This window comes from Notolepis coatsorum, assembly GCF_963971535.1.
Source record: "Notolepis coatsorum genome assembly, chromosome: 15".
Taxonomy (NCBI): Eukaryota; Metazoa; Chordata; class Actinopteri; order Aulopiformes; family Paralepididae; genus Notolepis; species Notolepis coatsorum.
The window spans coordinates 68,759,613-68,775,946 of NC_140179.1; the positions used below are offsets into that span (position 1 = coordinate 68,759,613).

Consider the following 16,334-nt stretch of genomic DNA (forward strand, 5'->3'; position numbering starts at 1 on the left):
ACTCGAAAGGTGAAAGGTTCTGCTGCTGGGTTTGCATTGTGTTTTTCAATGATGCATCAATGACGTGTGTGTGTGTGTGTGTGTGTGTGTGTGTGTGTGTGTGTGTGTGTGTGTGTGTGTGTGTGTGTGTGTGTGTGTGTGTGTGTGTGTGTGTGTGTGTGTGTGTGTGTGTGTGTGTGTGTGTGTGTGTGTGTGTGTGTGTGTGTGTGTGTGTGTGTGTGTGTGTGTGTGTGTGTGTGTGTGTGTGTGTGTGTGTGTGTGTGTGTGTGTGTGTGTGTGTGTGTGTGTGTGTGTCAGGTGTTCTTCAGATGATGCAGACACGGATCACCGCCCTGCAGGGTGCTGTCGACAGGTAAATACATCTTTCATAGCAGGAGGCGGAGAAGATAATATGGAAAACATGTCCTTGTAATTGCATTTCTAAACGGAGAACCACACTTGACGTCTCAAGGATAACCTTCAGTCTATATAGACCTGAGTTAGAGGGGACAATGTTCCACACTAACAACACCCTCTTTCGAACCAAACACGCTTTGGATATAGATATAGAAAATCCACTTAAATAGTTTTTAACATAATGATCGGGGACCCCCAGGGGTAAAAAAAAGAAAAAAAAAACGTTCACTAGAAGTTATCCCAATGAGAGAATGTATAAGAATGACTATTCTGTTAGGTTTCACACTAAATCTTCCCCTGAGACGATATCTTATCTAACGGGGGTTCACGGCCTGATGTGCATGAAGTCCAGGGTTCCTTGACGCTACACAGGTTGAGAACCCCTGATGTACTTTATGTCACCCCATGCTGTTCCTTGCAGAGGTCATGACCTTGAGAACACCACACACACCGTGCCGTTTATAATCTGTATCATTTCTCTTTTCCGGGACAGGATACGGACTAAGATTGTCGACCCTTACAACAAGATTGTGGCCAGGACCGCCCAGCTGGCTAGACTGCAGGTAAAATTCGTCTGTAGTGTGCTACTGAAAGGGTTAACCTTCTGTAGTGTGGTAGTGAAAGAGTTAACCCTTTTGTAGTGTGGTAGTGAAAGGCTTAACCTTCTGTAGTGGGGGCGACAGTGGCTCGGGAGGTAGAGCAGTCGTCTGGTACTCCAGAGGTTCCCGGTTCGACTCCTGCTCCTCCCGGGCAGCGTGTCGATGTGTCCTTGAGTAAGACCCTTAACCCCTAACTGCTCCCGATGGGCAGATTGGCACCGTGCACGGTCTCCACCGTCGGTGTGTGAGATGAAGGGGTAAATATGAGGAACAAATTGTAAAGCGCTTTGGATAAAAAACCTCCCATTTACCATGTAGTGAAAACGTTAAACTTTTGTAGTGTGGTAGTGAACGAGTTAAAGAAACATGATTTTTAGCATGATAAATTATTTTAACATGAATATCTAAGCGACTGAATATTTACATTGCCTGGAACCCGCCCCTGGATGTCACCCTCCAAAAACCGTGATCTAACCTTGGGTGTGTACTACAACCACTCTTTATTATGCATCGTGCTTCATTATTGAAATCAGCCCCTCGAGCAAAGTGGTACTCCCCCCCCCCCCCCCCCCCCCCCTCCTATATTTTCCAACTCACTGAATGGCTGTCGCGCCTCATTACCACCCTGATGACTTACGTCTCTCATAAATGTAATATAAAATTAGGGGACATTATATTTAATGTGAAAGCATCTCTGAGCGCTAAGCCTCTCACGCTAAATATACTAGAAAAGCAACACTAGCCTCTTAACACATTGGGTGCCACACCTTTTTCGGGCCCCATCTATTCACTGTCACACTTTAAAAGATAGGAGTCCGTCACCTTATTTGTGGAGCTATAACTATATTCTATATTATAGCTATGGATACAATACTATGGTCATTTGACAGTGACTTTCTTCCGGTCAAGATGCAAAAAAGAGAAAACTTTTCCATTCATACATTTGCGCGTTATACCGCGGTGAATATAAGTATGTTTTTAGATCGGTCTGGTGTAATTCCTGAAATGCTGAGGAATAGCCTTTTTTTTTCTCCCATTTTCTATATTTTCTCCCATCCCAATTTCGTATCATCCAATTCAACCCTCCCCTGTCACGGACGCTGTTTCTTGCCTCCCACAAGCCGGCTGCAATGTGGACTAAGTCATACATAGCACAAGCCCCCTCCGGTACTTGAGGTAACAGCAGTCGCATCTTTTCACCTGCGCAGCTCGATCTCTCAGTGGCGAGGAGTAACGCGTGGGAGGCTCACGCTGCCCCCGACACTTCCTGATTCTACTGCGCAGGCGCACCAACCGACCTGTAGGAGTCGCTGTCCACAACGCCCGATCCCCACCCATCAGTTTCCCACCCCCTAATACGGCCAATGTGTATTAGTATGAACGACCAGCTAAACTGAAAGCAATGTGGAGCTCGAACAGGCGAGCCCAGCGTCTCTGCATTCGTGGCGAGCGCCTTGCCCACTACGCCACGTAGCCGCCCATGCTGAGGAATAGCCTTATGCGTATATTATACTATAACCGCTGCCGTTTCTTGCCTGGACCCGCTATTATTCGCAAATCTATATCATAGGTATTATGTTAGTGCCTACAACTAGGCATAAGCTTAGGGGGACCGTGCTTTCTCCGTTGTCACCCCCAAAATGTGGAGCGAGCTGCCGCTGCAGATTAGGCAGGCCTCATCACTGCCCCGTTTCAAAGGCCTCCTTAAGACCCATCTTTTCTCTCTGGCTTTCGACACCATGTAGCTTGTTGATTTTATGATCTTATTGTTTTACTGTGTTATTGTTGTATCGTTTTGTTACTGTGTCCTTTGCTTTTAAATATTTTTTAAGAACTCTGATCTATTTTAATTTGTATTGCTGCCTATGTTTCTCTTTTTTTTCTCTTTTTGGTACTCTTGTTTTTTTTTATCTATTTTTAGTGCTGCTTATAGTTTTGAATATGCTCCCTCTGTACAGCACTTTGTGCCCCTGTGGCTGTTAAAGCGCTTTATAAATAAAGTTGGATTGGATTGGATGTTTCATCATGAATGCATGAAAGGGGGTGGTTGTTTTTTGATGCTTTGATCGCCACCAACGGCATACGTTGTGGACTAACGTTACACACACGTTCGGATCGAGGTGAAGACATGCTTGGATCAACGCAAGATTGATATCATATAGCCCTTACCTTGACTAGGATGTACCCCAAAAAGAATATTCCAATTATCTGATCGCGATTCCAAGTATTGATGTCCATCGTGTCGCCAACATAATCCACCATATATCATGCATCAGGAGCATTTGATTCTTCTCAATCCGAACCGCTCAGTTTGAGCAACAAAAAAGAAAAAAACGACCGGACCCATTAGATCGACGCACAGGCCAAGATACAAGGTTTCAAAGGGTGCTCGATACCGCCGTCTAGCTGGATACGGCTGGTATATTGCACTTTGGCGACCTCAGACTCATTCCCTATGGTAACAACAGGCTCCCTGGATGGATAATGAATACAAATATCCACATGAACACGTGATTGGCACCCAAAGTGTTCAGTATTAGGCCTGTGTGCATCACTAGGATCATCTAGATTTTCAAACTGGGTTTCATATGGTAAACGGGGTGTGGCAACCTGCACAGCTTTCTTCACATAATCAGTTGTGGAGAATGTCAGCCTGTCCCGATTACCATTTTTTGGGCTTGGAAGTTTCAGTAGGTATTAACATTTCTGTTATTAACATAATAGCCAAACATGCAAAACATGGACGCATAAATCAGGCGGGAACATTGGTTTTTCTTTTGTCTGTTCCTTGCCGTATACAGCAGTCATTAAATATTGATGAAACTTTGTCTCCAAAAGGTCGCTGTGATTTTGAGATCCTCCTGGGGCGCATCTCGGGTTTGTTTGATTGGCCGTGTGTTTGAGTGCACTTGTGTGTGTGTGTGTGTGTGTGTGTGTGTGTGCGTGTCTCCGCGTCCGCCAGCCATTGTGTATGAACTGTGCAATGACAGTCCCTCCGGATTTGTGTCTGTCTCTCTTTCTGTCCATCTGTCTTTGTTTATGTTTGGTGTGAAATGACTATCCATCCTGGCCTGGGTCTCTGCTTTGGGCTGAACTGACGTGCCTATCTGTCTGTTAGACACCGAGCCTGTGTGTGTGTTTATGTATATGTGTGTGTGTGTGTGTGTTAGTGTTGTCAAAAATATAGATTTTTCGATACATATCGATTCTGAATATTTAAAACGGTTTTAATACTCATTTCCCGCAATATCGATATTTAATTATTCATAATTTCTTTTTTTTATAATTTTTATTTATTTATAAGGAAGTTGCATTGTTCATTTCAATACCTGTAATAGTACAGTAGTCCACACACACACACACACACACACACACACACACACACACACACACACACACATTCAGTTAAGTTGGAATATGCCTGTAATACAAACAGTTCAGTTTGTCAGGTACATGCAACACAGATTACAGTGTTGACATCTGTCTGCTTGAGAAAATACCATGTTCTGCAATAAAAATTATTGAAGTGAGATGAACAGACTGCACTTTATCTTATTAGATAAAACATGTTGACAAAGTTTTACTTTGCAGTTGAAAAAAGGTAATAAATAAAAATTTGATAAAAAAACAAAAAAAAAATCATATATGTTATGATGAATTGCAAATGGGGGACCCTGATGTAAACAAGACAAAAGTCTTTCTCTGGTCTGCATCCCCTTAACAATTGTGTGTATTGAGCTGTACTGTATTGTACCCATTCTGCAATCTGTTAATACAATTTGCAATCAATCAATCTGTTATGCTTAACACGCAGTACTATTAACTTTACTTAATTTCTAAGATTATATCATGTATTAAAAAAATATATATATATTTATCTTTTTTTTCTTCTTTTTTTTACATTTGAAGATTGAACCTTTTTCCCTGTGGTATCGAAAATGGTATTGAATATCGATACTTTTCAAGGTATCGTATCGAAGTTCGAAATTCCAGTATCGTGACAACGTGTGCGTGCGTGCGTGCGTGCGTGCGTGCGTGCGTGCGTGCGAGCGAGCGAGCGAGCGAACGAGCGAGCGATAGAGAGAGAGAGAGAGAGAGAGAGAGAGAGAGTCGGTGTCTGACTGTCCATTATTCATTTTGGGTGTAAGTGGACGCGAGTCAGACGGTAGGTAGCTAACCAGTCAGTGTTATGTATGTCCCGAGAGAGCTGACCATGTCCTCTGCCTGCCCTCACTCACACTGTCGCACCATCCTCTCTCCGTCTCCCTCACTCACACTGTCGCACCATCCTCTCTCCGTCTCCCTCACTCACACTGACGTCGCACCATCCTCTCTCCGTCTCCCTCACTCACACTGACGCACCATCCTCTCTCCGTCTCCCTCACTCACACTGACGTCACACCATCCTCTCTCCGTCTCCCTCACTCACACTGTCGTCGCACCATCCTCTCTCCGTCTCCCTCACTCACACTGTCGTCACACCATCCTCTCTCCGTCTCCCTCACTCACACTGACGCACCATCCTCTCTCCGTCTCCCTCACTCACACTGACGTCACACCATCCTCTCTCCGTCTCCCTCACTCACACTGACGTCACACCATCCTCTCTCCGTCTCCCTCACTCACACTGACGCACCATCCTCTCTCCGTCTCCCTCACTCACACTGACGTCACACCATCCTCTCTCCGTCTCCCTCACTCACACTGACGTCACACCATCCTCTCGCCGTCTCCCTCACTCACACTGACGCACCATCCTCTCTCCGTCTCCCTCACTCACACTGACGTCACACCATCCTCTCTCCGTCTCCCACTCACACTGACGTCACACCATCCTCTCTCCGTCTCCTCACTCACACTGACGTCACACCATCCTCTCTCCGTCTCCCTCACTCACACTGACGTCGCACCGTCCTCTCTCCGTCTCCCTCACTCACACTGACGTCGCACCGCCCTCTCTCCGTCTCCCTCACTCACACTGTCGCACCATCCTCTCTCCGTCTCCCTCACTCACACTGTCGCACCATCCTCTCTCTGTCTCCCTCACTCACACTGACGTCGCACCATCCTCTCTCCGTCTCCCTCACTCACACTGTCGTCGCACCATCCTCTCTCCGTCTCCCTCACTCACACTGTCGTCGCACCATCCTCTCTCCGTCTCCCTCACTCACACTGACGCACCATCCTCTCTCCGTCTCCCTCACTCACACTGACGTCGCACCATCCTCTCTCTGTCTCCCTCACTCACACTGACGCACCATCCTCTCTCCGTCTCCCTCACTCACACTGTCGTCGCACCATCCTCTCTCCGTCTCCCTCACTCACACTGTCGTCGCACCATCCTCTCTCCGTCTCCCTCACTCACACTGTCGTCGCACCATCCTCTCTCTGTCTCCTCACTCACACTGACGTCACACCATCCTCTCTCTGTCTCCCTCACTCACACTGACGTCACACCATCCTCTCTCCGTCTCCCTCACTCACACTGACGTCACACCATCCTCTCTCCGTCTCCCTCACTCACACTGACGTCACACCATCCTCTCTCCGTCTCCCTCACTCACACTGACGTCACACCATCCTCTCTCCGTCTCCCTCACTCACACCGTCGCACCATCCTCTCTCTGTCTCCCTCACTCACACTGACGTCACACCCATCCTCTCTCCGTCTCCCTCACTCACACTGACGTCACACCATCCTCTCTCCGTCTCCCTCACTCACACTGACGTCGCACCGTCCTCTCTCCGTCTCCCTCACTCACACTGACGTCACACCATCCTCTCTCCGTCTCCCTCACTCACACTGACGTCGCACCGTCCTCTCTCCGTCTCCCCTTGGCCAACAGCTAGCTAGTCTAGCTGGTCCGTATACGCTTCCATTAATTTGTGCTAAGCCGGGCTTGGTTGCAGCCGGATAACTTCTTACTGAACGCACAGAGAGGAAATTGGTATCTATATTCTTTGTCTTGACTCCGGAGAAGACAGGAAGCGCATTTCCTTTTTAAGAATTTATCAAGGAGGGAGATTAGCTTCATCCACCAATATCCTCCCTTTTGTCTTCATCTCATGAAGTCCTACAGGGGATGACGTCATTGTTACTGGTACTGAAAACGCTGGAAATACTATCTGGCAGCTCAAGGTCAAGAGTCTGTTGACGCTTAAGGGGTCGCAGACTATTAGAAGTCATTTTAAAGATAGAATTCACACACAGCGCACAGCTCAGTCTGTCCTTAAGCTGAGCAGCAGAGAGACAAGATACCTGAAGCCGCTCCATAGACTGTGAATAGTGGAACGACTCCAACATAGGACACAGCAGGACCAGAGAGAGAGAGAGAGAGAGAGAGAGAGAGAAGAGAGAGAGAGAGAGAGAGAGAGAGAGAGAGAGAGAGAGAGAGAGAGAGAGAGAGAGAGAGAGAGAGAGAGAGAGAGAGAGAGAGAGAGAGAGAGAGAGAGAGAGAGAGAGAGAGAGAGAGAGAGAGAGAGAGAGAGAGAGAGAGAGAGAGAGAGAGACTGAACTGATGCAGCAGCCCTTGTTGGCTGAAGGACAGACAGAGGTCAGTATAGTCTTGGGACTTGGAGCAGGGAGGAGAGAGAGAAGGAAGGGGGTGCAGCTGGATGGATGTCCTGTCCCGTTTATTAGCGTGTGTATTAGATGAGATAAACCTTTATTCATCCCGGTGGAGAAATACAGGTGTCCTAGACAGCAACAGTGATGGCAGTGAATAGAGGAGGAGAGGTACAGTCGGAATAAGGATCCAAATAAACCAGGAGAATAAGATTAAAACATGGTTAACATTTTGGTTGCCGAAAACATAGAACTACGTTTCTGTCGCCCGATCGTTGAGTGCCGGAAACGTAGAGCTACGTTTTTCTCATGGTATTTATTTTATTCGCCATTCATAATTCAGCTGGGCACCTTGTGCATGTTGTACTGAATGTGTCTGAGCTGGCAGACAGTCTTATACCGCCCCCTAACGCCTTCGGCCATTATTGCACCCCGTTAGAAACGGGTTAGTTTATTTTCTCTACCGAGCTGCGGCGTGGGGGCAGGTCCTACACACTCCGGCAAAACACACGCTTGTAGGGATGGTTTTGACTACTGACCCCGCCTGCCCGTTGAAGTGCAATCTTGTAGGGATGGTTTTGACTACTGACCCCGCCTGCCCGTTGAGTGCAATGCCCAACAACGTCGGAGACAGAATCGCTGTGGATAACTGGAATGGCGATCAGATATTTGGATTATTTTTTTTGCATTACATCAGCAATGTACAGGACATTATATAATGATAGCTTGCGTTGATCTGATATTTATTTCTACCCCGATCGACGGTCTAAACAACATTGCATGCATGCACGAGGAAGGATAATAATTATGATCTAGCGTTGATTTCAGGAAGATCCTGATAATCAGGCGAAAAATTACAACGTGTTTATTGAATTGGTCTTTTCCCTGGAATGACTCAGAAGCAATCAAACTATATTCATATTCAAAATGGTATAAAACGGAAATGTACGGATGAAAAAATAATCTCTTTTTTGCACGTTGACCAGAAGCAAGTCACTGAGACTCGACGGCGTTATTAGACCCATAGCTATACTATAAAATATAGGTTTAGCTCTACAAACTACAACTACGTTTACATGGGTTTAATGGACAGCAAGGAAGGGGTCACTTCCCGGAGGGCGTGGCACTCAATGTGTTAACCAGCGTTTCCGTTAGCCGTAATTACCGGTATTTGACCGGCAAAATCTGTTGAAGTCCGACATATTTAATCTCTCCGGTCATGTCCGGTGAAAATAATTCCCTCTAAGCACAATTTGATTATTTGAATTGTATAAAATAGGCTCAAATTTAAATAGCCTATGCGATGAACCGAAACAATCATTACATTTGTTTCATCGTTGCTTCACCAAGCAGCCGGTCTAATAATGACAACGCTGTGTCAGCGAGAGCTTGCTGCTAGATTTGCGAAAGCATGCAGCTGCAGACCCACAGAACCCGCCAGCTTTGCCGGCAGAGTACTCCAATTCAGCCATTGGCAATTCAGCTGTTGGGTGGGGGGCGCTGCTGAGCGGTCCCCAGACCGGACCTAAAAACACAGCTGTTCTGTGGGTCTGCAGCTGGAAGCTTCTCGCAAATCTAGGAGCAGCAAGCTCGCGCTGACAACAGCGATGTCATTATTAGACCGGCTGCTTGGTGAAGCAACGATGAAACAAATGTAATGATTGTTTCGTTCATCGCATAGGCTATTTAATTTTAGCCTATTTTAATACAATTCAAATAATCAAATTGTGCTTAGAGGGAATTATTTTCACCGGACATTATGACCAGCACAAAGTCGTTGGGAGGTGGAGATATACATCACGCAAACCCATGATAATGTTGCCATCTCTCTCTGCCAAATTTCTCAGTTCTTCGCTTGATATAATTAATACAAATGTCCAATATAACGGAATTCGTTAGCTCATAAAAATGTGTTTATAACAGACTGCTGTTTATTAACACTATGATCGCCGATGACGAGTTATGACGTCATTCCTAGCCATGCTCATTCTGCCGAAGACGCCGTAACTCGTCTTTGATGTCAATATTTCAAAAATCTGTGATCGAAATCATATTTCCCCTCCGGAGCCCTGAGACACACTGCAAAGCTCCACTCAACTCTCTAGCGGTTCAAGAGCGCCATCTGGTGGCCGATCGGCAGATCGCCAACCGGAAATGAGCCTTTGAACCGGAAGTGCTCATCCATATGTGGTCCGGGCACTCGCTATCGTTAGAGAGACTCCGTCTTGACACAGTGAACATCGATCGGTCCAAATAACTCGAAAAAACAACATGATTTGGACGTATATACTATTATACAACCTGGAAATGGATCAGGCATTTCTCCATCCCATAATAGAAACAATTCTGTTCCAGGCTCATCTGCCAGCGGCGCGAGGAAGCCACGGTAAGATTCAGCGTTATATTCTAACGTGTTCCATATAAACTGCTATGATGAACATATGACCCACTCTGGATGAATCATCTAACGCTGCCCACGGAATTATAAACGATCCTCCGCCCATCCGGTCATCATCAGATGACACGTAGTAACTTCTAGAACCACGTCCAGTTGACATTTTTTATCTCGCGCCGATTGCTATCAAACTGTATTTCATCATCAATATAATGCATTTGGAGCTATAAATCAAGTTCTGGAGAAAGCTGCAGAAAACGATAAAAACATACTTATACTTTAGACCATATTTTAGTGAACAATACATATAGGACATTGAATGGGCCATAATAATGGCAATTTAGCAATAGAATTAAAAAAGTTATAGCCCTGCAAAGAAGGGGAACTTCTCCATAGACAAATAGAGCTGGCGAGGGATGGTAAATTATGAATTTAACCCATGGCGATCACATTTACATTTACATTTACATTTAGTCATTTAGCTGACGCTTTTATCCAAAGCGACTTACAAGTTCTGTACGACAAGACAGCAAGAAGGGTACAACTCTATCAGCTGAGTAACAATGTTCATCAAGTGTTGCGTGTTACAGTGTAGGTTAGTTTTAATGTCGGGCAGACTGCCCACCGACACCTCAAGTCGGCAGCAGCACGAAGTCTCAAGGGACTTGTTTTATTTGGAATATATTAATGACTGTATATACGCAAAAGTAGCATAGTTTTAAGTTAAAATATTATAAATGCCTTGAGGATGTCATTCTTTATATAGGCCTATCAATTGTTTTTAAGCTCAATAAACTCTGACCGGAATTTATCCCATTTGTCCGGTAGATTGAAATCTACCGGACACTCAGACCTGCAAAAAAAAATTCTAATGGAAACCCTGGTGTTAACATGCTCCTCATCTTAGCTACCCCCTCACAGAGGGGATGGGAGAGGTTCTCCAGGTTAGTCTTCCTTCTTGTCCTCTCCAATCCAATCCTACTTTATTTATAAAGCGCTTTAACAGCCACAGGGGCACAAAGTGCTGTACAGAGGCAGCATATTAAAAAAACTATAAACATAGGCAACAATAAAAATTTAAATAGATTTAAATACTTAAAAAAGTATTTAAAAGCAAAGGACACAGTAACAAAACGATACAACAATAACACAATAAAACAATAAGATCATAAAATCAACAAGCTACATGGTGACGAAAGCCAGAGAGAAAAGGTGGGTCTTAAAGGAACACTTCAACATTTTGGGAAATTAGCTTATTTGCCATCTACCCTGGAGTTAGACAAGTTTCCTTTAACACTTTGCCACCCAACCACGAGTTAACTCGGGTTTCGGTGCCATGCGTTGAGGACCAGAGCCACGAGTTAACTCGTGGCAAGTTGTTATTGTTTTATTCCATATTAATAAACGGATCAAGATCCCCGATTGACTCTGCAGATTTACCCGCCTCCTTGAAATCGGCGACATGCAATACCGGCCAGATCCTCCAGATCCTCTCGCTCCACTGCAGTATCATTGAGGGCGAATGGGAAAAAAAAATTCTTTTACTGTCTATGGGAGTTTCATATGAGCCTGGATCCCAAGCGAACATCCTCCATCTTTGATCACGGTTCGAACCACAGATTTCAGCCTGGAATAATGGGATTTATGATCAGCCAATGGACATATCGATCTACCAGATGCCGATGAATAATGGGGAAATGCTGCCGGCGATCACATGGGCTGACGGTAGGACACATTTCCCCCAAATTACAGCCGGATTGGACATTGTTGTAAAACGCAAGCGATCGATCAGTGAATGTGGCTACTTGAACGCACACTGTATTGCTAATCAATAATACTAATCGGCGTCCCCCGCCGCCCCCATTTCATCCATAGATGCTCTGTAATAGTCCGGATGCTAAGCAGTTTGTCTTATTTCATTCGTATATATACAACAGAAATGCCGTTCGATATAACGTGACTAGCCTTTAGCCCTATAAATAGCTTTCCAGAAAAAATACGAGACGAAAACTGCGATAAAGCTTATATTCACGACGCTATAAAATGACAACCAACCGATGGATTTTTATTTTCTTTAAGCCATTATGAAGGCACGGTTTATGCACTCAAGTGACAATGAGAATGGACAGATAGCAATACTATAAAGTATATATAGCTATCCAAAAGTACATTGTTGGTTGCACTTCCTGGTTTAATAGCACAGTCTTCAGGTGCTCAGAGTCAGAGATATATATATATCTGTATGTCATGCATGTCTTAAATGTCATGATTAGATTTGTACATAATCCAACATATGTGTAAAGAAACAACATATTCCAGTTAACGGTATATTTTTTTAATGATTTGTTACAGTATAAATTAGGTTAACTGGAGCTTAGTATTGCTGGCTGGCTGAGGGGCTTGTCGCAGCTCATGCGCATGCGCGGGCGTAAGCAATAACTGGCGGCGATAAGGGGGGCGTAATAGCGTAGGGTCACGTGGGCTTAGTGGCCAATCGGAGGAACCCGGAAACCCAACTGCGTTGTAGAAAGCATACACGCGTCCAGGTTGCGTGAATACTTTACCCGCGCCCTGATTGGCCTCTCAGCGCCCAATCGCGTTAGCCCTACTATCGCCGCACTACTCGCTCAATATACTACTATGCGCTGTGCTCTCTGTCTGAAGCGGAGCGGGGCTCTGCTGTGCTTACACTTGATGCAATACACGATACTAACTAGAGAGATTAGCATCACATAGCTGGCCTTTTTCTGAAAACCCAAGCACATATTGTTCCATAGCATATGCCTTCAGTTGATCATGACATCCTCTCTTACCTTGACAATTAAAAAGCCTCCATAATTTAGTAAATAAAGCTGTAGCCAGCCAGCTAGCATTGATGCTATTCAAAATGCTATCCACATTAGCTGATGCAATACACGATACTAATTAGAGATATTAGCGTCACATAGCTGGCCTTTTTCTGAAAACCCAAGCACATATTGTTCCATAGCATATGCCTTCAGTTGATCATGACATCCTCTCTTACCTTGACGATTAAAAAGCCTCCATAATTTAGTAAATAAAGCTGTAGCCAGCCAGCTAGCATTGATGCTATTCAAAATGCTATCCACATTAGCTACATAGCTAACCAACTAAATACAATACAGTGGTATCCTGAGGTAACGTTAAATACAACGTTTGCTAGTCGAAATGACTGGACACATACAGGGACAAGTTAAACATCAATCAATTAATTTATTCCAACAGGTAGTTTGAGCTGCTTGTGAGCCGTACGTTAGCTCGAAAAAGCACAGAGTAGTTAGGCGATAGGCGATTGGGCGCTGAGAGGCCAATCAGGGCGCGCAAACCGAACGCAGAAGGACAACTGCCTTGGGTAAAGTATTCACGCGTCCAGGTTATTGTTCATGTGTACTCCCAGGCACTTGTAGGTGTCCACTAGGTGTCCACCGCCTCCATCTATTCCCCATCAGATAGCTTCGTCAGAAGTTTCCCACCTTGCTGTCGAGCTGTTTCCCCGAAGCCTGTTTTTGGGCTTAGAACTTTGTCAGGGTTTTTCGAACGGACGTTCGAACCTTCGTTTTTAATTAAAAAAAAATGTATATCCAAAAAAACTTTATAATTTTCTTTTTTATATATATAAATATCCTCAATTTGAATAAAGTGATTAATCTGATTAAATGAGTCTTTAAAAAAAATTTATCAACTTTCTTTAACTCATTCAGCGCCAGGGGTCGCTGTCTACCTTCTGGGTAGAACGCCATCGCTGTAAGTCAATGGGGAGACTTCGAAACTTGCAAGTGCTTAAGTTAAAATATATTTTATATTATAGCTATGGATCTAATAACACCGTCGATTGCCAGTGAGTTGCTTCTGGTCAACATGCAAAAAACGGATTGTTTTTTCATCCGTACATTTCCGTCTTATACCGTTTTGAATATGAGTATAGTTTTGGTGATTCTTAGTAATCCCAAGAAAAGACGCGCTAATAGCCCTTTAGTGGAATCCACTTATCACGTTGTCATTTTTCGCCTGATTATCGAATCTTCCTGAAATCAACGCTAGATTATCGTTATTATCCTTCCTCATGCAAGAATGAAATGGGCCCTGGAGCGCGGCGCTCAATTCATTAATGGATATAGCTAATAAAAGAAATAACGATTAAAACCTGAGATTTCTCGTGATTGGCGCTCAAAGCATGGCGAGTTAACCTGACTTTTTTCATCATTGGCGCAGAATGAGTTAATGAATATAACTCATCAGTTTTAATACTATAATATTAGTGTAGCCTAATCTTTATCTGCAACTGTGAAGAAAAACCCCATTGGTTTAAACAGAATGAATAGACGCATAAAAAAATATATATAAAAATATTAAACCAACTCTGACTCACTGCCCTGCAGTCTGATGTATTGTGGTCTGTTGGTAGTCAGTAATCTAGCTGGAATGGCTGGATGTTGTTGAAGGTGCTGGAGAAATTGAAGGACATGATTCTCACTGTGCTGTATGGCTTCTCCAGGTGTGTTTAGAGGAGTGTGTGGAGCAAGTGGATGATGGCACACCCTCTACAACACCAATGTTTGCCTGGTATAGACCACCGCAACACTTCCGGGATTCTGAAATCAGGGAGGAGATAGCAGGGGGAGCAAATTAATGAATGTGGATGAGAGCCTTGATGTAAGTGGTTGCAGCTAGGGCTGTGTGGGTGCTGGAGACATGATCCAATAGACTTTTATGCGCCTGAGTCTCCTGAACACGGCGCAACCAATTCCAAATCGATCAGAACTAAATCGGCCGAGCTAAAGTCCCGTTTTCAGCACCTACTCCCCATACGCATGCGCAGATTGCCAACGGCGCGCGCCGCGGTGCGAATTAATGTTGAATGTTCCATCAGAGGGGGGAGCTTGTGGTGGTAGTGTGAGCGGCTATAGACCACTGCACTTAAATATAAACATTAGTCTACCTGGAGACTCAATGAGGTAATTGTAGATATCGCCATAAGACGCGTCTGGCCATTGAGTGGGATAATTTTTCCATTATCCTGTTCGGTTGAAAGGACACCGGCCACCGAAGCAGGCACAAGCTCCCCCCTCTGATGGAACATTCAACATTCATTCGCGCCACGTCGCACGCCGTTCAGACTCCGTTGGCAATCTGCGCATGCGTATGGGGAGTAGGTGCTGAAAACGGGACTTTAGCTCAGCCGATTTAGTTCTGATCGATTTGGAATTGGTCGCGCCGTGTTCAGGAGACTCAGGCGCATAAAAGTCTATTGGATCATGTCTCCAGCACCCACACAGCCATAGCTGCAACCACTTACAGTACATCAAGGCTCTCATCCACATTCATTAATTTGCTCCCCCCGCTATCTCCTCCCTGATTTCAATGTAACGTGGAAGTGCAGTGGTCCATGCAAACTGCAGGAGGACCAGGAAGTCACTCACCAGTGGCTTGAGTTGCTGCAGGACCAGCCTCTCAAAGGTTTTCATTGAAAATTGATTGATTGAAAACTTTATTAAAAGATTGCAGAATGGGTACAATACAGTACGGCTCAATACACACAATTGTTAAGGGGATGCAGACCAGAGAAAGACTTTCGTCTTGTTTACATCAGGGTCCCCCATTTTCAATTCATAATGACATTTATGACATACATGACATACAGATATACAGATATATATCATGACAATTATGACATACATGACATACAGATACAGTACTGTTACATTTGTGACATACAAGATATGCAAATATACAGTACTGTTAAACAGAGATCCTAACAGAAAATATATACATACGAGGGGAAGGAAACTACATTAGGAGGGGGTTGGGTGGGTGGACATTTGCGGTGGCCAGTTTCGAATTGCAGCCTCCCGTAGGTGCTCCTTAAGAGCGGTTTTGAAGGTGGGTAGGGATTCAAATGTTTTTTACGGCTGTGGGTACGGCGTTTCACATTGTTCATGACGTGTGACGTCAGAGCAACTGGCATGTAGTCATTGAGGACGCTTGGGGATGTCCTTTCTTGGGCACCGGGACAATGCAGGAGGTCTTCCAGAGCTGGGCTCCCAGGGAGAGGCTGCTCCAGCTGCTCAGCACAGGCCGTGAGCACCTTGGGCCTGGGGTTGGTGTTGTCTGGCCCTCTGGCCTCGTTAACATACACATACCTCTCAAAAGAACCTTAACCTTTATCCAGTGGCTATATATAAATTCTTAAAGGTCCCTATTGTAAAAATGACCTTTTCCTGTGTTTTGCATTGTTTTTACACAATGAGGGATTGCCTCAGCGCTGAGAAAACGTGTTATGTACAGTCTCTGCAGTTCAGCCATGACAAGAACCCCCTCTTATTGAAACAAGCCATTGAATTGCAACAAATACATTGAC

At 44.7% G+C, this 16,334-nt stretch overlaps 1 protein-coding gene across 1 annotated transcript in view; it reads left to right on the plus strand.

The window, feature by feature from the left end:
• cog5 (component of oligomeric golgi complex 5) overlaps nucleotides 1-16,334 on the plus strand; it is a 320,599-nt gene that overhangs the window by 19,588 nt on the left and 284,677 nt on the right. Inside the window, 2 exon segments of the mRNA XM_084330304.1 lie at nucleotides 298-352; nucleotides 890-959. Of these exon segments, the coding sequence (XP_084186430.1) occupies nucleotides 298-352; nucleotides 890-959 (125 nt within the window).